The sequence below is a fragment of the Kryptolebias marmoratus genome, linkage group LG5 (assembly GCF_001649575.2).
Source record: "Kryptolebias marmoratus isolate JLee-2015 linkage group LG5, ASM164957v2, whole genome shotgun sequence".
NCBI classification, from domain to species: domain Eukaryota; kingdom Metazoa; phylum Chordata; class Actinopteri; order Cyprinodontiformes; family Rivulidae; genus Kryptolebias; species Kryptolebias marmoratus.
The window spans coordinates 14722995-14739798 of record NC_051434.1 but is presented as its reverse complement, the minus strand read 5'-3'; the positions used below and the strand labels follow the sequence as shown (position 1 = coordinate 14739798).

General features: G+C 36.6%; 1 protein-coding gene across 1 annotated transcript in view; it reads right to left on the bottom strand.

Moving 5' to 3' along the window:
- The window catches only part of adgrb2 (adhesion G protein-coupled receptor B2), a 262967-nt gene that overhangs the window by 175858 nt on the left and 70305 nt on the right, over positions 1 to 16804 (bottom strand). The window contains exon 2 of the mRNA XM_017421731.3: positions 4623 to 5526. Coding sequence (XP_017277220.1) covers positions 4623 to 5511 — 889 coding nt within the window. The 5' untranslated portion in view covers positions 5512 to 5526. The remainder of the gene's footprint in view (positions 1 to 4622; positions 5527 to 16804) is intronic.

The following is a 16804-nucleotide window of genomic DNA, read 5'->3' as shown; positions in this document are numbered from 1 at the left end:
AAATGCTCTGTATCTTGATTCAGATCGCAGCTTTAACCTTGTATATCCCGCGGTTCTCAATCATTACGACAAAAAAGGGGAAGTATGGCATCCATCATCCATCACTGTGACAGCAGCAGGGCTGGTGTTTCCACAAATGTCACAGAAGTGCATCCATTTCAACTCTTGAGCAGTATGTCTTAATACAAACAAAAAAAATAGATAACTATGAATTAGACTGTAAAAAAATAGAAATTGTTGTATAAATGTAAACCATTGCATTCATGAGAAAACTATTAGTGCACTCAACAGGTTTACAGTCTGGGTGGAGCACTTATTGATGTGATTTATTTCGTCACTGCTACAAAGTTCTTAATGTATGATTCACAAATCCGAAATGTTTAGAGTTAGAAAATCTGTTAAAATTCAGCACAACCTTGGGGAATCCTTAAGCAGAATGAGAAACAACTTCTGTGAATAGGAGGAATGTCATTTTCCATTTAAAGTTATCTCTTTTTAAACCGAAATCTATAGTATACTGAACACATTCTTGCAAGAATCCTGCCATTTTGCCATTGGCAACACGTATAATATTGCATGAAAACACTAAATACTGAAAAACTATAACACATGTCAAAAAATACAGGACAACAAAGAAACTAGCATCTCTTGAAGGAATGTATAATACCTTATAATGCTATGGCATGCTGATTATATGAGTTGGCCATTTTGAATCAGAGTTTATAACTGGGAGAAGAAAAAAAATCATAACTTTGTAATTCTGACAATGTGAGGAAAATGTGTGCAAATGATCCACAGTGGTTGATTTATTTCTGTGCCAAACTCAGTCTGTGTGAATTATGATGTGTTACTGTGTCAAATAGATGTTTGAGATAGGCCATTGATTGACAAAAAGACTAGGATTTCTGAATTATCAGTTTTATTTCTAACCCCTTCCCATCTTTTAAGCACATTTAAAACTGAACCACAAGACATCTCGGGAAAAAAAGTGTCAGTCAGTGGGGTTACATATGGTTTCTAAATCTTGCATCATAAACAGAGAAGTCACACATAAATGCAAGAATTTGCCATAATTCTTTTTGGGACCAGTATGTGCTATATGTCGGCCTTTGTATTTTCATTTGATCTGCTATGCAAAAAAAAATCTGCATAAAGTTTTAGAGAAAATTTTTTTTTAGAAAACTGTTCAACAAACGTGAAACAACACTTTGTCTTTCACCTTATGTGCTTTCTGTTGTATGAAACATTTATGCATTCTGGTGTTCTGCCTGCACACATTTTCAAGTCTAGCTGGGTCTGTACAAGGCTGATTGAGTTTCTTTCACCTATTTGTTATATTTGATGAAGCATGCATAATTAAAGAGAAAGGAATACTGGTTAGAGCCTTTTGATATTTCTGACTGAACTCTTTATTCAGAAAGCCATGTACATGCATGCATTAAAAACAGATAAATGTGCATGTGAGATCTTCCTGAGGTAAATAAAAACAAGAATTGATGCCAACATAATCCCATAGTTATCTATCAGTAGGACGAAAATAGCAAAGTTGATTTGCATTACATTTTAGGGCAGCATTTCCCTTAATATGTAATTTATATGGAAATGAGAAAATATTTGTTTATCTATATTTTAAAGGGATACATGATTCCGTGTCAAAGTAATACACTCGTCACTTTGACGGACAGAGACCCATGACATCTTCTGCTCAAGTGAAAAAAAATAAAAAAATAAATATAGACTGTTCAAATGAATTGGAGATTTAAAGTCACTTTAGAGCCAACTTTTAGCAATTATTTAATTACATGTTTGATTTTGTTGTTGTTTTTTTGTTTGTTTGTTTTGTTTTTGTTTTTTTCTTTCTCTCTTTTATCTCCATCTCCTCCAGCTGGGTGGAAAGATTGTGAATAAGATTTCTGCAAGCTAATATTTAGTTTTATATCTTTTTTTTTATTTAATTTAAATCAAATTTGATAAACATCCTACAAGTTAATCAAGCCATGCTTGATGTTTTAAAGTAAATGTTGCAATAACGGTGTGAGGGTTTACAACTACTGGTTTAAAAACCTTTAAAAAATGAATAATTTTCACCAGAATCAATTTATTTCTCAGTTTCCTAAAGAATTACCCTATTTTTCTTTATATGCTAACAAGCTAATTCTAGCCTAGCATACTACCACTTTGTACATCACCAACAGCATTTGCAAGGGAGTTTCCAAAATGTCTGCAAGGTTTCTCAATTTCCTTGCATGAGTTGTAGGTCTTCACTCTTGTGTCATAGAGAATTGGATCATGTTAAAAAGAATTTGAGTAAAAAAAAAAAGATTTCTCTCAAAATAGTCACAGAGTCACCTGGAAACTGTCATGAACCCTTCTTAATTTAGTTTTTGTGTGTCAAAGAGTATCAGAAATAGGAGACAACTTTGGGAGGGGTTGGTAACCTATTAAAAAAAATAATTGATTGGAGACAGAAAAGAGTAAAAACTGTAACCAAATTTAGACATTTAGAAATTTAGGCCCTTATGCGACTAAATTGAAACAATACACAATTTTGTGTCATTTGCAGGAATGTCACACATATTTTCCAACTTATTAACAATTATCTACATAGGCAAACATGTTTTAGGTACCAATTCAGTGTGATCCCAAGCAAAATTTGGTTTATTTTCTCATAATCTTGGTTCTCCAACTAGTTGCCAACAGTCACACCTCAGTGAGATACTAACTCAAATTTTACCTTCCAAGTTTAAAAACAGATCCAAAACAAACAAACAAAAACATGCCCTATTATGTCTATGTGTTTTTCTTTTGTACAGTTCATCACATTAACCCCTTGTCATTAATGCTAAATGTAGTGTATAAACCAGTAAATGTAACAACAGCTAGTTAGTTGCCAGCGATCACTTGAGGATTCCCAGGTGTATCAGAAGACTTCAGCCCTTTTTACCTCCCACCTCCAGGTTATCAGCATAAAAACAAACCTAATGAAGCAGACACTGTACCCTTTTGGTACTACTCACAAACTTAAGGTTGTTAGTTGGTGTGTGCTTTCATGCATCAAGTTGGCATCACAGAATCAGCTGAGAGACAATGGCTTTGTTTGTTAAATTGACCCCACTTCACAAACACACACCAATTTGACCTGGTGACAAACTTTGTTTTTGGATCAGTGGAGTATCAGTCAGTGAACTTTCACCATCCCGTCTACCTTGGTATGTTCATGCATGATACCACTGTATTAAATTTGGTTTGAGGTGACATGAAAAAAAAAAGACAATCCCTAGCATTTGTAAAAACAAACAACAACAACAACAAAAAAGACATAAACAACTGCAAACCAACATGTAAAAAAATCCATCACCTTTGAGTTGAAAAGCCAACAGTTTGATCAAACAGCTGACCCAATTGGTTTGGTATCACAAAAGCACTAAGGACATTATTTTTTTTATTGAGTTGTCTTTTTCTGCTATTAAAATATATATATTAAAAAAAAAAAATCAACAAACTCCATCCACTACTTCTTTTTTGCCCTTTGATTCATTTCCCCCGTAAGGTTATTAGATCGTTATTCCAAGCCCCAGTTGACTAAAATTCCAGATAATTTTTTTTTTTTTTTTTTCTGTCAGCAAGGCTGGAGTCTCCCTAGAATACTTATGTGTATTGTAGTCAGGGCAAGTCTCTCAGACCAAGTATGTAGCCTCTATGTGCCTATTAGCTCCCTATGGGAAAATTAGCAATGTGTGTCATTTTGAAAAGTAAATGAGAAACTACATTATATCACTGTATACAACAGTTCACTTCTGCATTATTCAAATGTAATTGCATTATAAAAAAAATACCTGGTGGCAATGATGAAAGGAAATTATCGAGAAAGCTTAAGTGCAAGCTCTTGTCACTTTTCTGTTTTGATACAGCATTTATCTGCATAGCTTACAGCCATAAAAGGATTAATATGGTATGCATCCATGCAAACATATGGAGTGTAAATGGATTAACCGCTTTATGTTCAAGTTATTAAGATATTTATATATTTGTGCTTTGGTGTCACATCTGATTCTGTCCTAACTCTGTAAACAGACTCTCTAGTGTGCGCATGAAGTAAACACACAATAGTGTGCAGCCTGTGGACCAATCTCCTTGGAGCCACACCTCTTGCCCACAAGGGGGAATCTCTAAAATATAGATCAAAAGGCTGAGTTTCTGTCGGGCATAACAAATCTTTTGATGGAAGGTTTAAAAGGCTTCCTTTGAACTGCTTGAGTGTTTTTTTATTTTTTATTTTTTAATTAAAGGGCAACACTCAAAAGACAAAAATTCAAATCATAAATTCTCTGTCAAGCCAAGAATTGTGACCTCCCTGGTGAAAAACCAGGATAACAAGAATAACTCTTTGTGTCTGTTTGTCACTCTAAGCTGAATACACAACTGTGCATATGAGATAAAATTCCCTCTTGAATTTTAACAATCTATAGATTACAACGTGCCTTGGAAATGTATGCCTTTGCATGTTGTGTTACACGACATATATATAAATAATGCTACAGAGAAATGAGTTCATATGTAATATAATGAAAATTGCAAAGCAGCACAGAAAATACATGTCATTGTTAGGAATGTAGTCCTACCTTGTCGAACATCTCTGGGTGCTATGGCGATTGCATCGTTGGAATGAAGTTCAGTGACGCAGCAGTCATCAGGAACCAGTGAACCATTGCTGAAACTGTGTGGTGTCTCTGGGAGTAATGGAATGGGCGGTACCATAATGTTGTGATTTGGACAAATACAGCCTGTTTGGGTCATTCCGCAACCGTCCCCATCAGAAACTTCCCAGTCACCATTGTGATCTGTCCGCAAGCACTCCTCAAACCATCGGCAGAGCACACCACAGGTGAACTGACTGGAGTTCTCGTTGTTTATGAGTAACACCTCAACCAGTCGCTGCTCTAACAATTCCTTGGTTACCTGAGGCTCTTCTGCAGCTGGATGTCTCGTTAGACACAGCTGGACAAAGTTTTTGTCAAACTGAAGGAAGGAGTAGGGTCTGTCTGAGTTGGAGTGGCTGCCGCAGAGATCAATTACTTCCTGATCCCTGGCTGTGGCTGTTTGTAAATGAAGGGGGCAGCTTTGATTGGCCTGGTGGTGGTCAAGGGAAAGGAGCATGGGGGAGTGTGTCTGGCAGATGACAGGATGGCGGGAGAAACGGAGGTAGAGGGAGTACTTTGTTGGATCTGGATTTTCCAGAGACCACGAACAACCAGGTGTTCTGGTGGGAAAGAGCTCCCTTAGGGAGAAAGAGCCGTAGAGCACTCCTGCTACGAGGCTGGAGCATGGAGAAGAGATGGGTGAGGGGCCCCCATCTGCCCTGGTGATGGGGATGCTATCGGCAGCCCCATGGGCAGCCTCACCTAGGGCAGAGAGAGGAGCTAGAGCGAGGGCAGACAGAGCAGCCAGGGCCCCAGCCAGAGCCAGGAGGAAGGACAGCACAGACAGACACACCCCACCAGCAGTGTTCATCCTATGACATTCGTCCTGCAGAGAGAGAAGAAAAAAATAAAGAGAGACAATGTGGTGAGATTGGGCTGAGCATTAAATATATTTGGAAACATCTTTAAATAAACTCAACAAAATCAACATGACTCTGACAAAAGAAAGGCTTCATCTTACTATCCAAGTCAATTCTGAAGAACCTTGCCTGGTAGGAAAATGTTTTTAGAATGCTTTCTGTATCGCCTCAGAGGATAACAAAACCAACTTTGTGACAGCAGTTCTCCTGAAGTTCTTCAAACGCACAGACACACACAAGAACTGTCAAAAACACAAACACATCCCTGCTGGGCTGGATTAAAAGGGTTGATGACTTGGCTGTTGAGACATGCACTGTGGGGCCTGCTCTACCCTTTCCTGCTGATATGTGCGCACAAACACACACAGCATCCTGCTGAGCAGCTCCCCTAAGGTTCTGGCAAACTATTACCATCACTGACACAGTAAGGGTCCGCCAACAGCCTGATTTTGACTCACACAGCACACACACACACACACACACACAAACTACTGACATAAATAAATAAAGAAAACTCCATATACAGTGTTTTGCTTGCAACTGCTTCAGTAGTCGCCGTGTCTGCTCGATCGCATGAGACTTCCAAGTGGCTCAGCAAAAAAAAAAAAACGCAGTTTGAGGATGTTGTGTGTGAAATGGGAAATGTTTGTCTTGATACATCAATAGCTTTTTATGATAATGATAATCAAATTTCTCTAGATTATGACTATTAGTTGAAATGTGATTTAGGTATTCTTGCACCAGTTTGGTCTTCATTGAAAATTATATATATAAATTCCCTGACTTTGAGCTCTTTTTCCTGGTCTGATTGGATCATATGTTTATTCAGATTGCCAGTCCTTTATATTTTGGATTTCCTAAATGCCTAAACATAGTAGTGAAGCAGACTAACTTTGTCATTGAACACAATTCACCTCTAATTTCAAAGAATTCTTCAGGTTTAAAGAACTGAACAGAAGAATTGAGAAATGAGAGGTAAAACCAATTTCGGGAGCTAGCAAAGAAGACCAGTTAATTTCTTTTTTTCATGTAAGCACCTTGTGCTAACATGCTAAAATAATAAAATTATTCACTGTTATTCTTGGATTAAACAATGCTTTCCTGATGAGGAAAAATCCCATTGACAGGTCACAAGAGATTAGAAATTAATGAGTATGTGCTCTAGCATTGAAAAGATTTCAACTTTGAATTCAAATGGATACAGATTATTTTAAACATATACACAAATAGAAAAATTTTTACAATAGCTTGTGTTTTAACCCTTCAAAAATAGTTGATTCTCTTGCACTTAAAGTTGCTCTCGTTTGACGCTATGACCAAAGCTCTTTTGTACGACTCTTTATATCAGCTCTTCCAATTATTTATGACTTGTTTGTAGCATAATAGTAAGCACCAAGGTTATCAAACTTGTAATCCCTGCAAAGAGACCCACTTAAGGAAGGACACTTGTGGCTTTACAACCTCCTCAAGGTCTAGATTAATGAAATATGGTGCACTTTCTTGGATTTATACAAGTCTACAAAGCCTCTTCAGCACTGGTACACACGGTCTGGAAAAAGACATCACCATGCCAAGAGGTGATACCACAGGACTGAACATTTAAAGGCACTTTCATTTTAGGAGGAGTAAATTGGAGCTAAAAGTGCCTGAACAGCAAATGGGTGATCTGTAATAAAGCTGGAGTGATGAGTGAGGAGACTTTGAAGAAATAAGTGCATTAAAAGCATCACAATTATACATGAACTATGAAAATATGTAGATGATTTGAATCACTCACCATGAAAAAGATTAATCTTCCATGAGTTTTAGGCATTTTACTGACTCTTGGTGATGTATGGAAAATAAAATGGTTTACTATTATGCTCAAAGACAGTTCACCTTTTTAAATGCAACAATTATTTATGTCTTTATGTCTGTCATTGGAAGTTTTTTTTTTTATTCATATCCAACAAAGATGTATAGAGTGCGTGTGTAAATATATATATATATATATATATATATATATATATATATATATATGTGTTTTTAATTTAAGATGAAATTCAATCCACTGTTTATTTTATAGATCAAAGCCATACTACATAGAAAAAAGTTTATATGTAGGAAACTGTTGCAATTTACAGTCAATGTAAATCATTTTACTGTATTTTGTATAGCGTGTGGTTTCCTTTCAGTCCCCTACTCTGTTTAAACAGAGTTACATCACAACATTTTTACTTTCATTGAATTATACTGGCAGTCCTATAATTCATATCACCTGCAGCCTAGAATCCCAACATTTTTGTCATGATTTCTAGTATTTTTGGGTTTGTTCTTAGTTTTGTTTTGGGTTCTTGTTTTTCCTGCTTTCTTCAGTTTTGTTTTTTCCTTTTGAGTTTTATTTTAGACTTTTGGTTTTGTTCTCATGTTCTGTCTGTCTCTGTCTTAGTTTGGTATTTTCGGTTTGTTGTTTTGATTATTGTCTTGTTTCAGTTTATGTTATTGTTTCAGTTTAGTTTTCCTGTTTATGTTTGCCATCACTATTCACTCCTCCTCAGTCTACTCCTGCCTTCTGCCACACCCATCTCCACCTGTTGTCAATCTTCATTACTCACCTGTGCCCACTTCACCTGATTGTCCCCAGTGTTTAAAACTTGGTCTTCCTCTCCACCTCCCTGCCAATTCATTGTTGCTGGTTAGATGTTTGGTTGTTTGTTTTGTCCACGGTTCTTCCTTGCCTCGTCTTGCCATTTCTGTTAGGAATTTTTGTTATAGTTATTTTTTGCTGCCACGTCAGCTTTTTGTTTTCCACGTTTGTTATTCAAAAATAAATCTTTTTGTTTTTTATATCATGAGTCTGCGAATTGGGTTTGCCACGCTCTCCCCACAACCTGACAATTTTACACAAGGATCTTACCTAATCTGCTAACACTTACAAAACATTTTGATGTTGACTCAGCTTATATGTAAAAGTATTTGGGGTTTTAGCCATTTTTTGCTTTTGCTGAGATTGATTAGCTGTGGCGGCCATCTTGGATAAGGTTGACTTGAAAACTTATTCAGTTGTAGATGCACATTCAATGATTACTTTCAAAGAGTTGTATTAAAAACTACCTCCTGTTTTATGAGGTATTTTGCTATCAGACAAACACACCCAGGCAAAGGCAATTACATTATCACCTTCCTTTTACATTGGCAGGCAATAATTAAACCAAATTCATGACAGAAAATGTTTTTTTTTTTAGCTCTGCTCTAGTTGCTGTGACAGTTTGCAGGGAGGTTTATTATGGCATATTGTGAAGTATGCTAAAGAACTACAGACCCTGCCCTTCATATATGTTCTACTTTCAAACAATCACAGTGTGACAACATCATGCAGACTGTAGCACAGCCGGTGACATGTCATGCTAACAATGCAGAACAAAAGCTTTAATGCAATGAGTTTTTCTATATGACAACAAGCATCTCTGGTTCCTGGGCATTTGTTGCGCCAAGTGTCAAGGTGCATTCTGTAACAGACCTTTTAGACTGTACTATATACTGAGCCATGTGTGCACAGAAGAGAAGAAAAAAAATGAAAATACACATATTTTACGGATGAAAAGAAGTCAAAAGCGTTAAGCAAATTGTTTTTGGGACAATGAACAATGAATATTCATAGAGTCACAGTCTGTGTAAGAGTAGGCCCTAAAGTGCTGTCTTCATGAGGGCATTCTGTCCCACTTCACTCTAAAACAGCACTTCACTGTGGGCATCCATAAATATTCATCAGCTTTGATGTCTTCTTTCCCCCTTCCACCTTGACATTAATGTTATCACCAAGGATGGCACGATATGTATATCCCTCATTCTTTGTCTTTGCTTTGCCTGTCTTCTTGCGTCTGTCTTCATCTTTTATTGTAGCGAGGTGGCAACTCAGCAATTCTTATTTTTATCCCCATCTCAAAACTCATGTAAGACACAGCAGCACTGGGACACTATTTTAAACTAGCGGCACTGAAAGTATCACTTCGTTCAGTCGAGATAATATTTTGCATTTGTATTCAGCGTCAAATCTGAATGTCTGCTCAAAAGTTTCTTTTGGTTTCTTCCGAGTTGTAGCTTCACCACAGGTAGGAAGGTTTTTTTTCTCCCTAATTTTTTTCCACATGAGGGAACACACCAATTTCTTTTTTTTTTTTGTTCTTTTTTTTACATGATATTATTCTCCACTAAATTAAGTCAGTATTTGACTAGAATCTAGGATAAAATATTAATGTGATTGCTTCAACAAAGTTGGGATTCAGAATTTTCTGGCTGATGGTGTCACATGAAAAAGTGAGGACCCAAATTGCAGGCACTCAGACAGAGGAGGTGAGTGCAAAACCAAACTTTTATAGTAAACGTGAAAGACTGGTTAGGCAGCCAAATGAAAATTACAACTGAACCAAACTAGAACACATAGGGAGGAGTATAAATACTAGAAAGGGTGATTATTAGGTGAAGCTGATTACAAGGTGGATATGTGTGAGGGCATGGGTGAGATCTAAGGACTGAATGAATACTAAATACCTATAACAGATGACAATAAATACAGGAATACATTGAAAGTAGTTTATTGAAAAAAGCATACTGCCATTTGGAGTTTAATTTTAAAGAGCTTGAAATGTGTTTGGAATGACTCACAACTATTACCACACCGATTTCTGTCTCAATATCTCTAAAACTGAGTTATGGATTATAACTTTTCTTTTTTCAGTGTGCTATGGTTGATTAGCTGTAGTGACCTTTTTGAATCAAGTTGGCTCCAAAACTTATTCACTTGCAGTCGTCCATCCGATGAATACTTTCTGAAGTTTCATTGAAATCTATTCAGTGGTTCATCAGTTATTTGGCCAACAGACAAGGTTGATTTTTGAACAGAGATTTTGCTTAGTCGTTTTGCACTCAAAGAATGTGTTGCTGACAGCTCTTAGCTACACTGCACTACATTCTACCTCAGTAGGTGTAACATTGACTGAGTTATATCAATATTTGTGTTTGCTAAGGTTGATTAGCTGTGGCAAGCATCTTGAAATGGGTTAACAGATACACAAATACCCCCCCCCCACACACACACACACACACACACACACCACACACAAACATGGTTACATGATTGCCCACCCATCATGGTGCCAAGGAATAAATATACCATAAAATATTCTGAACACAAACTATTAGAGAAACTAAGAGGGAAGCTAAACAGGTGCAAAACCACATAGAGACACACTACAAATGGCTGAATCTTAAACTCCACACACACACGCACATGTTGTGTTTAAAGACCTTAAACTTGAAACAAAGTGCATGCATTGCTGAAGATATACAGAATATGTTCAGTGTGCAGTCTAGACTGGAGACGACCTCATACTATATTGTATTTATCACATTCATAATTCCTTGTTAAAAGTTCACATTTAATTTTTGAGAAGCAAAGGATTTCTTTGTTTGTTTGTTTTTCAGCTTGGATGATGTTTTTTGCAGTTATATTTGGATTTTTGTTTTTATGCTAAAAGCTGTCTGAAATGCACATTTTTCTAAAGAGTGAATCCCATGAGGTGCGCTTCAAGAAAAGATATTCAAACGCTGAACCACAAATATTCCTCAAGAAAACTTTCCTTGTTCTGGTAGAATAATGGAGTGTAGCAGCTTGCGGGGAGCAGACCAAACAATATCCAGAGAGGTGTGTTTGGAAATGTGTTCCGACTAAGAATCATGACTCCCCCTTTCTTATCTCTGTCTTCTTCCTTTCCAATTTCACTGCTTCCACCTAATCTCGTTTTCTTAGTGCAAACATCTAAGTGAAAAGTGGTGAAGAATGACATTGTGTGATCCATAGATGTAAAGTATTCTCTCATTTGCAACCTTCAGCAAAGATCAGCATGAGACCCTAATGTGAGTCTGCCTATCTCATACTCATACACAGAATAATCCAACAGCATTCACACATAAAGGCAAATATGCTGCAGATGTTTAAATGCTAACAATAAGTTATCAAAAAATCAATCTATATTTTTTGTGGCAAGTGTTTGGAACATCCTTTGTTCTCTCCCTGGCCTCTAGCATTCATCTTTAGCTTCAGCCCCTTAGAGATCTCAGCTTCCCTCAAAGTCAAACCTCATTTATTTACCCAAATCTACACACGCCCACAGCCGCTCTGCTTTTGCTCTTTTATCTTGATAAGATCTTCTGTCTGTAAACCAGTAGGAAATGAAATAAATAAATAAACTAATGTGGTGTGGTTCATCTGATTTTGTTTGGTTGACATTTCAGTAGTCAGTAGCCGCTCCTTATATCAAGCTCACTCCGGCACAACATCAAGTGCTGTGCTTTTCACGTTGTCTTATCAGTTTTTCCACAAATGGCAGACAAGCTGAGGGGATCTCACGCTGTGAAAACAGACGGTAGCGCTAAACCTCTCGATCAAAGGAAAGGGCATTTATTTAGTCTCCCAGCTACGACGCATGTGATGTACACCCAAGAACCACTTAGCACATATGTTTAGCTGACATCAGGTCACAACTGACGAAAACAGCATAAATCATCAACGCAGGTCATGAATCTAAGTAAAAGATTAGTATAAAAATAAATTTAGGTAAGATGTGAGCTCACAGATGGTTTCCACGAATGGTAATATACTTTTATATAGGTTGATGTATCAGTTTTGCAAAGATTAATATCATGTTTCAGGAAAGAAAAAAAAAAAAAGATGTATTTGTAAGAAACAGAGGGCTGGCAGTTTAAACCACATTAGTTACCATGACATATCACCACAATCACAGTTAAAAACTTCATAAACCTTCATCTTTGTGTACCCGATTGCCTAGTTTGTGTTGTTTTTCTTTTGTTTACTTTTTTGCATTGAAACCCAGTGCAGCATGTTGCTACATCAGAAAAGAAGGGGAAGAGACGGATGTAAAAGGAGCTTTCTGCTTCTACTTTTCTAAAAATAACCACAACTTACAGTTCAATCCTAAACTTAATTTAGAGATCTATCCTACATCTAAACCTAACTTGCATCTTATTTCTTAACCAAAATTAGAAATCTAGCTTGCATTTCATTTCAAAACATTACGTATCTAAGGCTTGATGGGGCCTTAGAGTCGTCAAAGCTGATCTTACATCTTCTTTTTAGAAAACCCAGGAAGAAAATGTATTTGTAGGTCTCTTTTTTTTACAAGGTCCTGTATCGGCAGGGGCTCACACCTGTTGCACAGTCATGCATTTACAATTACCAAACTGCAGAACACAGCACAATTATACATACTGGACATAACACACAAACTGAGGGGGAGTGACTGCATTCTCTGGTGAAAACACTGGAAACACTGCATCTTAACAAAACAATTGTGGTTTTGAATACTATATACTAATTGAATTACCACAAACAAATGCATAAACTCCCGAACCAATAGCCACTGTGCCAAAAAAAAACTTCAGCCAGACAAAAAATTTAAAAAAAAAGATATTTGTTAATATTTTTTATCAGGAGCTATATGTTCATGAAGTACTTTGTGTGCCACAGAGTTGTCAACAATTAGTGAATAAATAATTACGAATGCCACAGTTATTTCTACAAAACAGGCTCACCAGCTGTGTTTTTCTGATGACATTTATGCTTGTTCAGTAAATTACAAATTGATTCATTATCCTCATGCAATCTCAGGACAGTAATACATTCTGAAACCGTTGCATTTATCTTAAAATAAATGAATAAACTCAAAGCTCCATATGCAATCTTTTCAAATAGGGATATAACTATTTAGCTTAACAATTCAAGTTTCTAATACTTTTTTTTTTGATCATAGTACACTGGTAGTCTGAAACATAATGAACTAAGAATAATTTCTAATAATAAAAATGATACTATGAAATCAAGCAAACAAACACATAGGATAGAATATTACTGCATATGTAACCACAAGGCTTTTAGTATTATCAGGTGTACTAACAAAACAAACTAACAAAATTACATTTAGCAGTGTTGTCATAAAATATGCACTATCATGTTATGTCATGGGCAGCATGGGAGTTCAGTGGTTAGTGCTGTCCCCTAACAGGAAGAAGGTCACAGGTTTGCCTCATCCTTTCTGTGTGGAGTTTGCATGTTATCTTTGGGCATACATGGGTTTTCTCCAGGTGCTCCGGTTTCCTCCCACTGACTAAAAACATGCATGTTAGGTTAATTGGTCACTCTAAAATTGTCCCTAGGTGTGAGTTAGTGCGTGAATGGTTGTTTCTCTCGTTTGTCTTGACTTGAGACCTGTCTAGGGCCCGAAAAAGAAAAAGCAGGTGAAAAGGAAATGGATTGATGTTATGTCCTAAAACTTTACATAAACTGCAGCTCATGTATTATACTGAGGAAAAAATAAAAAACATAGTTAATAATTAAAAAATGTAGTAATAAAAAATAAATACTTTAGCCAATTATTGCACTGCTAGCTTTTAAACAACACCTCACTGGCATGTAGCCTGAATTCAATACATTCTAAACCTGATTTTCAATCATGACAAATGTTGTATTCCAAGGGAGATATTGATAATGAGCCTGATTTATTTCACATGAGTGAGCAAACGATTGTTAGAACTGAAGGAAAAAAAAATAGATGAGGTGAAAACTTTTTGTTTGTTTGTTTGTTTGTTTGTTTTAATTTTTTTTTAAATCTGGACTCCAATATTTTCAAACTGCAACCAATATAACTTTTTTGATATTGTTTTGGGTTTTTTTTACTCACAATTAGGTGTCAGTTCAATGTCAATGCAATGTTCAATGTTTTTATATGTAGCTGACAACATGAAGGAAAGCAATTTGTTTTTTTTCTTTGTAATATATATATATATATATATATATATATATATATATATATATATATATATATACTATAACACAAACCACACTCTTACAGTGTGTCTGTTAAGAGTGAAAACGTTTGCTAAACAGTTCTAAACAATTCCTATGCACAGAACCCCAGATTCATCAAAAGTATCCACAGCCTGGATTTGGCTCCAATTTTTCACAGATAATTTTTACACACTATCTGCTGCATTTCAGTGTCACAGAGCACAAAACACTAATAACTCTTGAGTCAAAAAAATAGTTCATGGTAAATCCTGTTCACAAACAGCACTAATCTTTGGGACTCTGGCTCCTTTTGCACTGGCAGTTATTCACATTTGTAAGGGTGGAGGTTTCCTCTAAATTAATTCAGAACAGACATACACTGTCTGGTTGGAAGCACAGTTTGAGGCACTCATCTCCCTTGCCAAGGGGTTTGTACATTGGACAGAGCACAAAGTCTTTATTTTCACTTGTAAAAGCTGCACAATCCTTGGGGGAATCCTGGCAAGAGTGTGATAAACTCTTACTTGGCAAGATCAAACAAGGTGCAGCTACTATTGTAAATTAATATCAGTGAGTATGGCAACAAATGTAGACTGAGCTCAGCAGATTTTACTTATCTGGACAGGATTCATGCAACGATCAGCTGTAGTCTCGCAAGTCTGGTCCTTGTCCAGAAGCAAACATACTGTATTCAATATGTTAATTGTTCTATTTTCAAAAGAACCATGGAACAGACTCAGCTCTATTGGAAAGCACACCATTGTTTGTAACACACTCTAATATTAAACTGTAAAACATCACACACAATAGCATGAACAGCTAATGTTGATGTGTAGGATTAGTCTGTCACGCTGTGTTATGGCTAGCACATTGCTGTATTTTTTGGGGGACTCAAAATTAAGTCACGGACACAATATAAACAAAACACATTTGAAATATATAGCAAAATGGTTTAAATAACAAGTAATAGCAGAATTTTGTTGTCCTGTTTTTTTTATTGCATCATATGTGCTTTTTGAAAATTATTTATTTGGAAATAATCACACCTTCCATTATTAGTACATTTCTAGTTATAGTATACTTTAGCTGGGTTAAAATGAACAGATGCTGAAGCATGTATCAGGACTGACCCAGCAAACACCAACACACTCTGTCAGGCATCTTCACACCCTTAACCTTGCTGTCATGGAAGAGGGAGGAAAAAAAATACAACTAAATGTCACCATCTGTTGAGTGTTTGGACAGAATCTGATGCTGCAGACATGCACACACAGTCATCTTTTTTTACTGAGCTGGCTGTGAGGCAGACAGTCACTTTGTGCACACAGCAGAATGGCATGTGTGTGCATATATACTGGTACATCTGCATAAATCTAAGCCTGTGTGTGTGTGTGTGTGTGTGTAGGTGTGTGTGTGTGTGTGTGTGTGTGTGTGTGTGTGTGTGTGTGTGTGTGTGTGTGTGTGTGACTGAGTGAGGGAGAGGTGGAACGGTGTCCAATAAGGAGCTGGATATTTGCCTTGACGTATTGTGTTGGGCCTGGAGGGAAGCTGGGTCTCATTGTGAGATTGAAAATCACAGACTGAAGAGGAGGGTGTTTGTCTTTCCCTTTCTGTGAATTCCCGCCAAAATAATCAGCTTGCAACACCCCCCACCTCCCATCCAAACCCTCTCTCACTCCCCCCCAACACACACACACACACACACACACACATCTTACCTTCAATTTTCCTTTGATACAACAAATATGCATGATATAGTGAGAAGCAAAGATAGGGATAAAAATGTGAGGAATGTAAAACCCTACCAGAATATGAAACCTGAACTTGTTGGACAAAACAGACAAAATAAATGAAAATAAAAGAGAATGTAAAATAAACCTTGAAAGTTAGCAAAACCTGCATCTTTTCGAAAGAAATATCACACTGGATGACAACCCAGCTATGATATTCACAACCTTAGAATGTGATAGCAACAAATCTGGAAAACCTCTTTCAGCATGAATAAACTTTTGATGCTTCTACACTCTTGGTACTCACCAAATTGGTGTTTTCTAGTATTTTCAGCATCTCTAAGATGTTTTTCTGTACCTGCACCATGACACCCACACTGGCACGACTCTCTCAAACTATGTCAAGATACAACTATGTGCTAGAAGATCATGCCATGCTAACATGACACAACCACCATGGGGATTACATTTGTGCAAGATTTTTTCAATGACTTTTTAGGTTTAGGTTAGGCATAAGGTCCGAGTGACCAGTCCTGCTTCAAATACTCAGTAAAAAAGTCATGTGCATGTAGGCTTCACATCTTGAGGCCCCTGATATGCTGCCACCATGATGATAAACCATCTTGCTCTAAAAATTATGTACATATATATATATATATATATATATATATA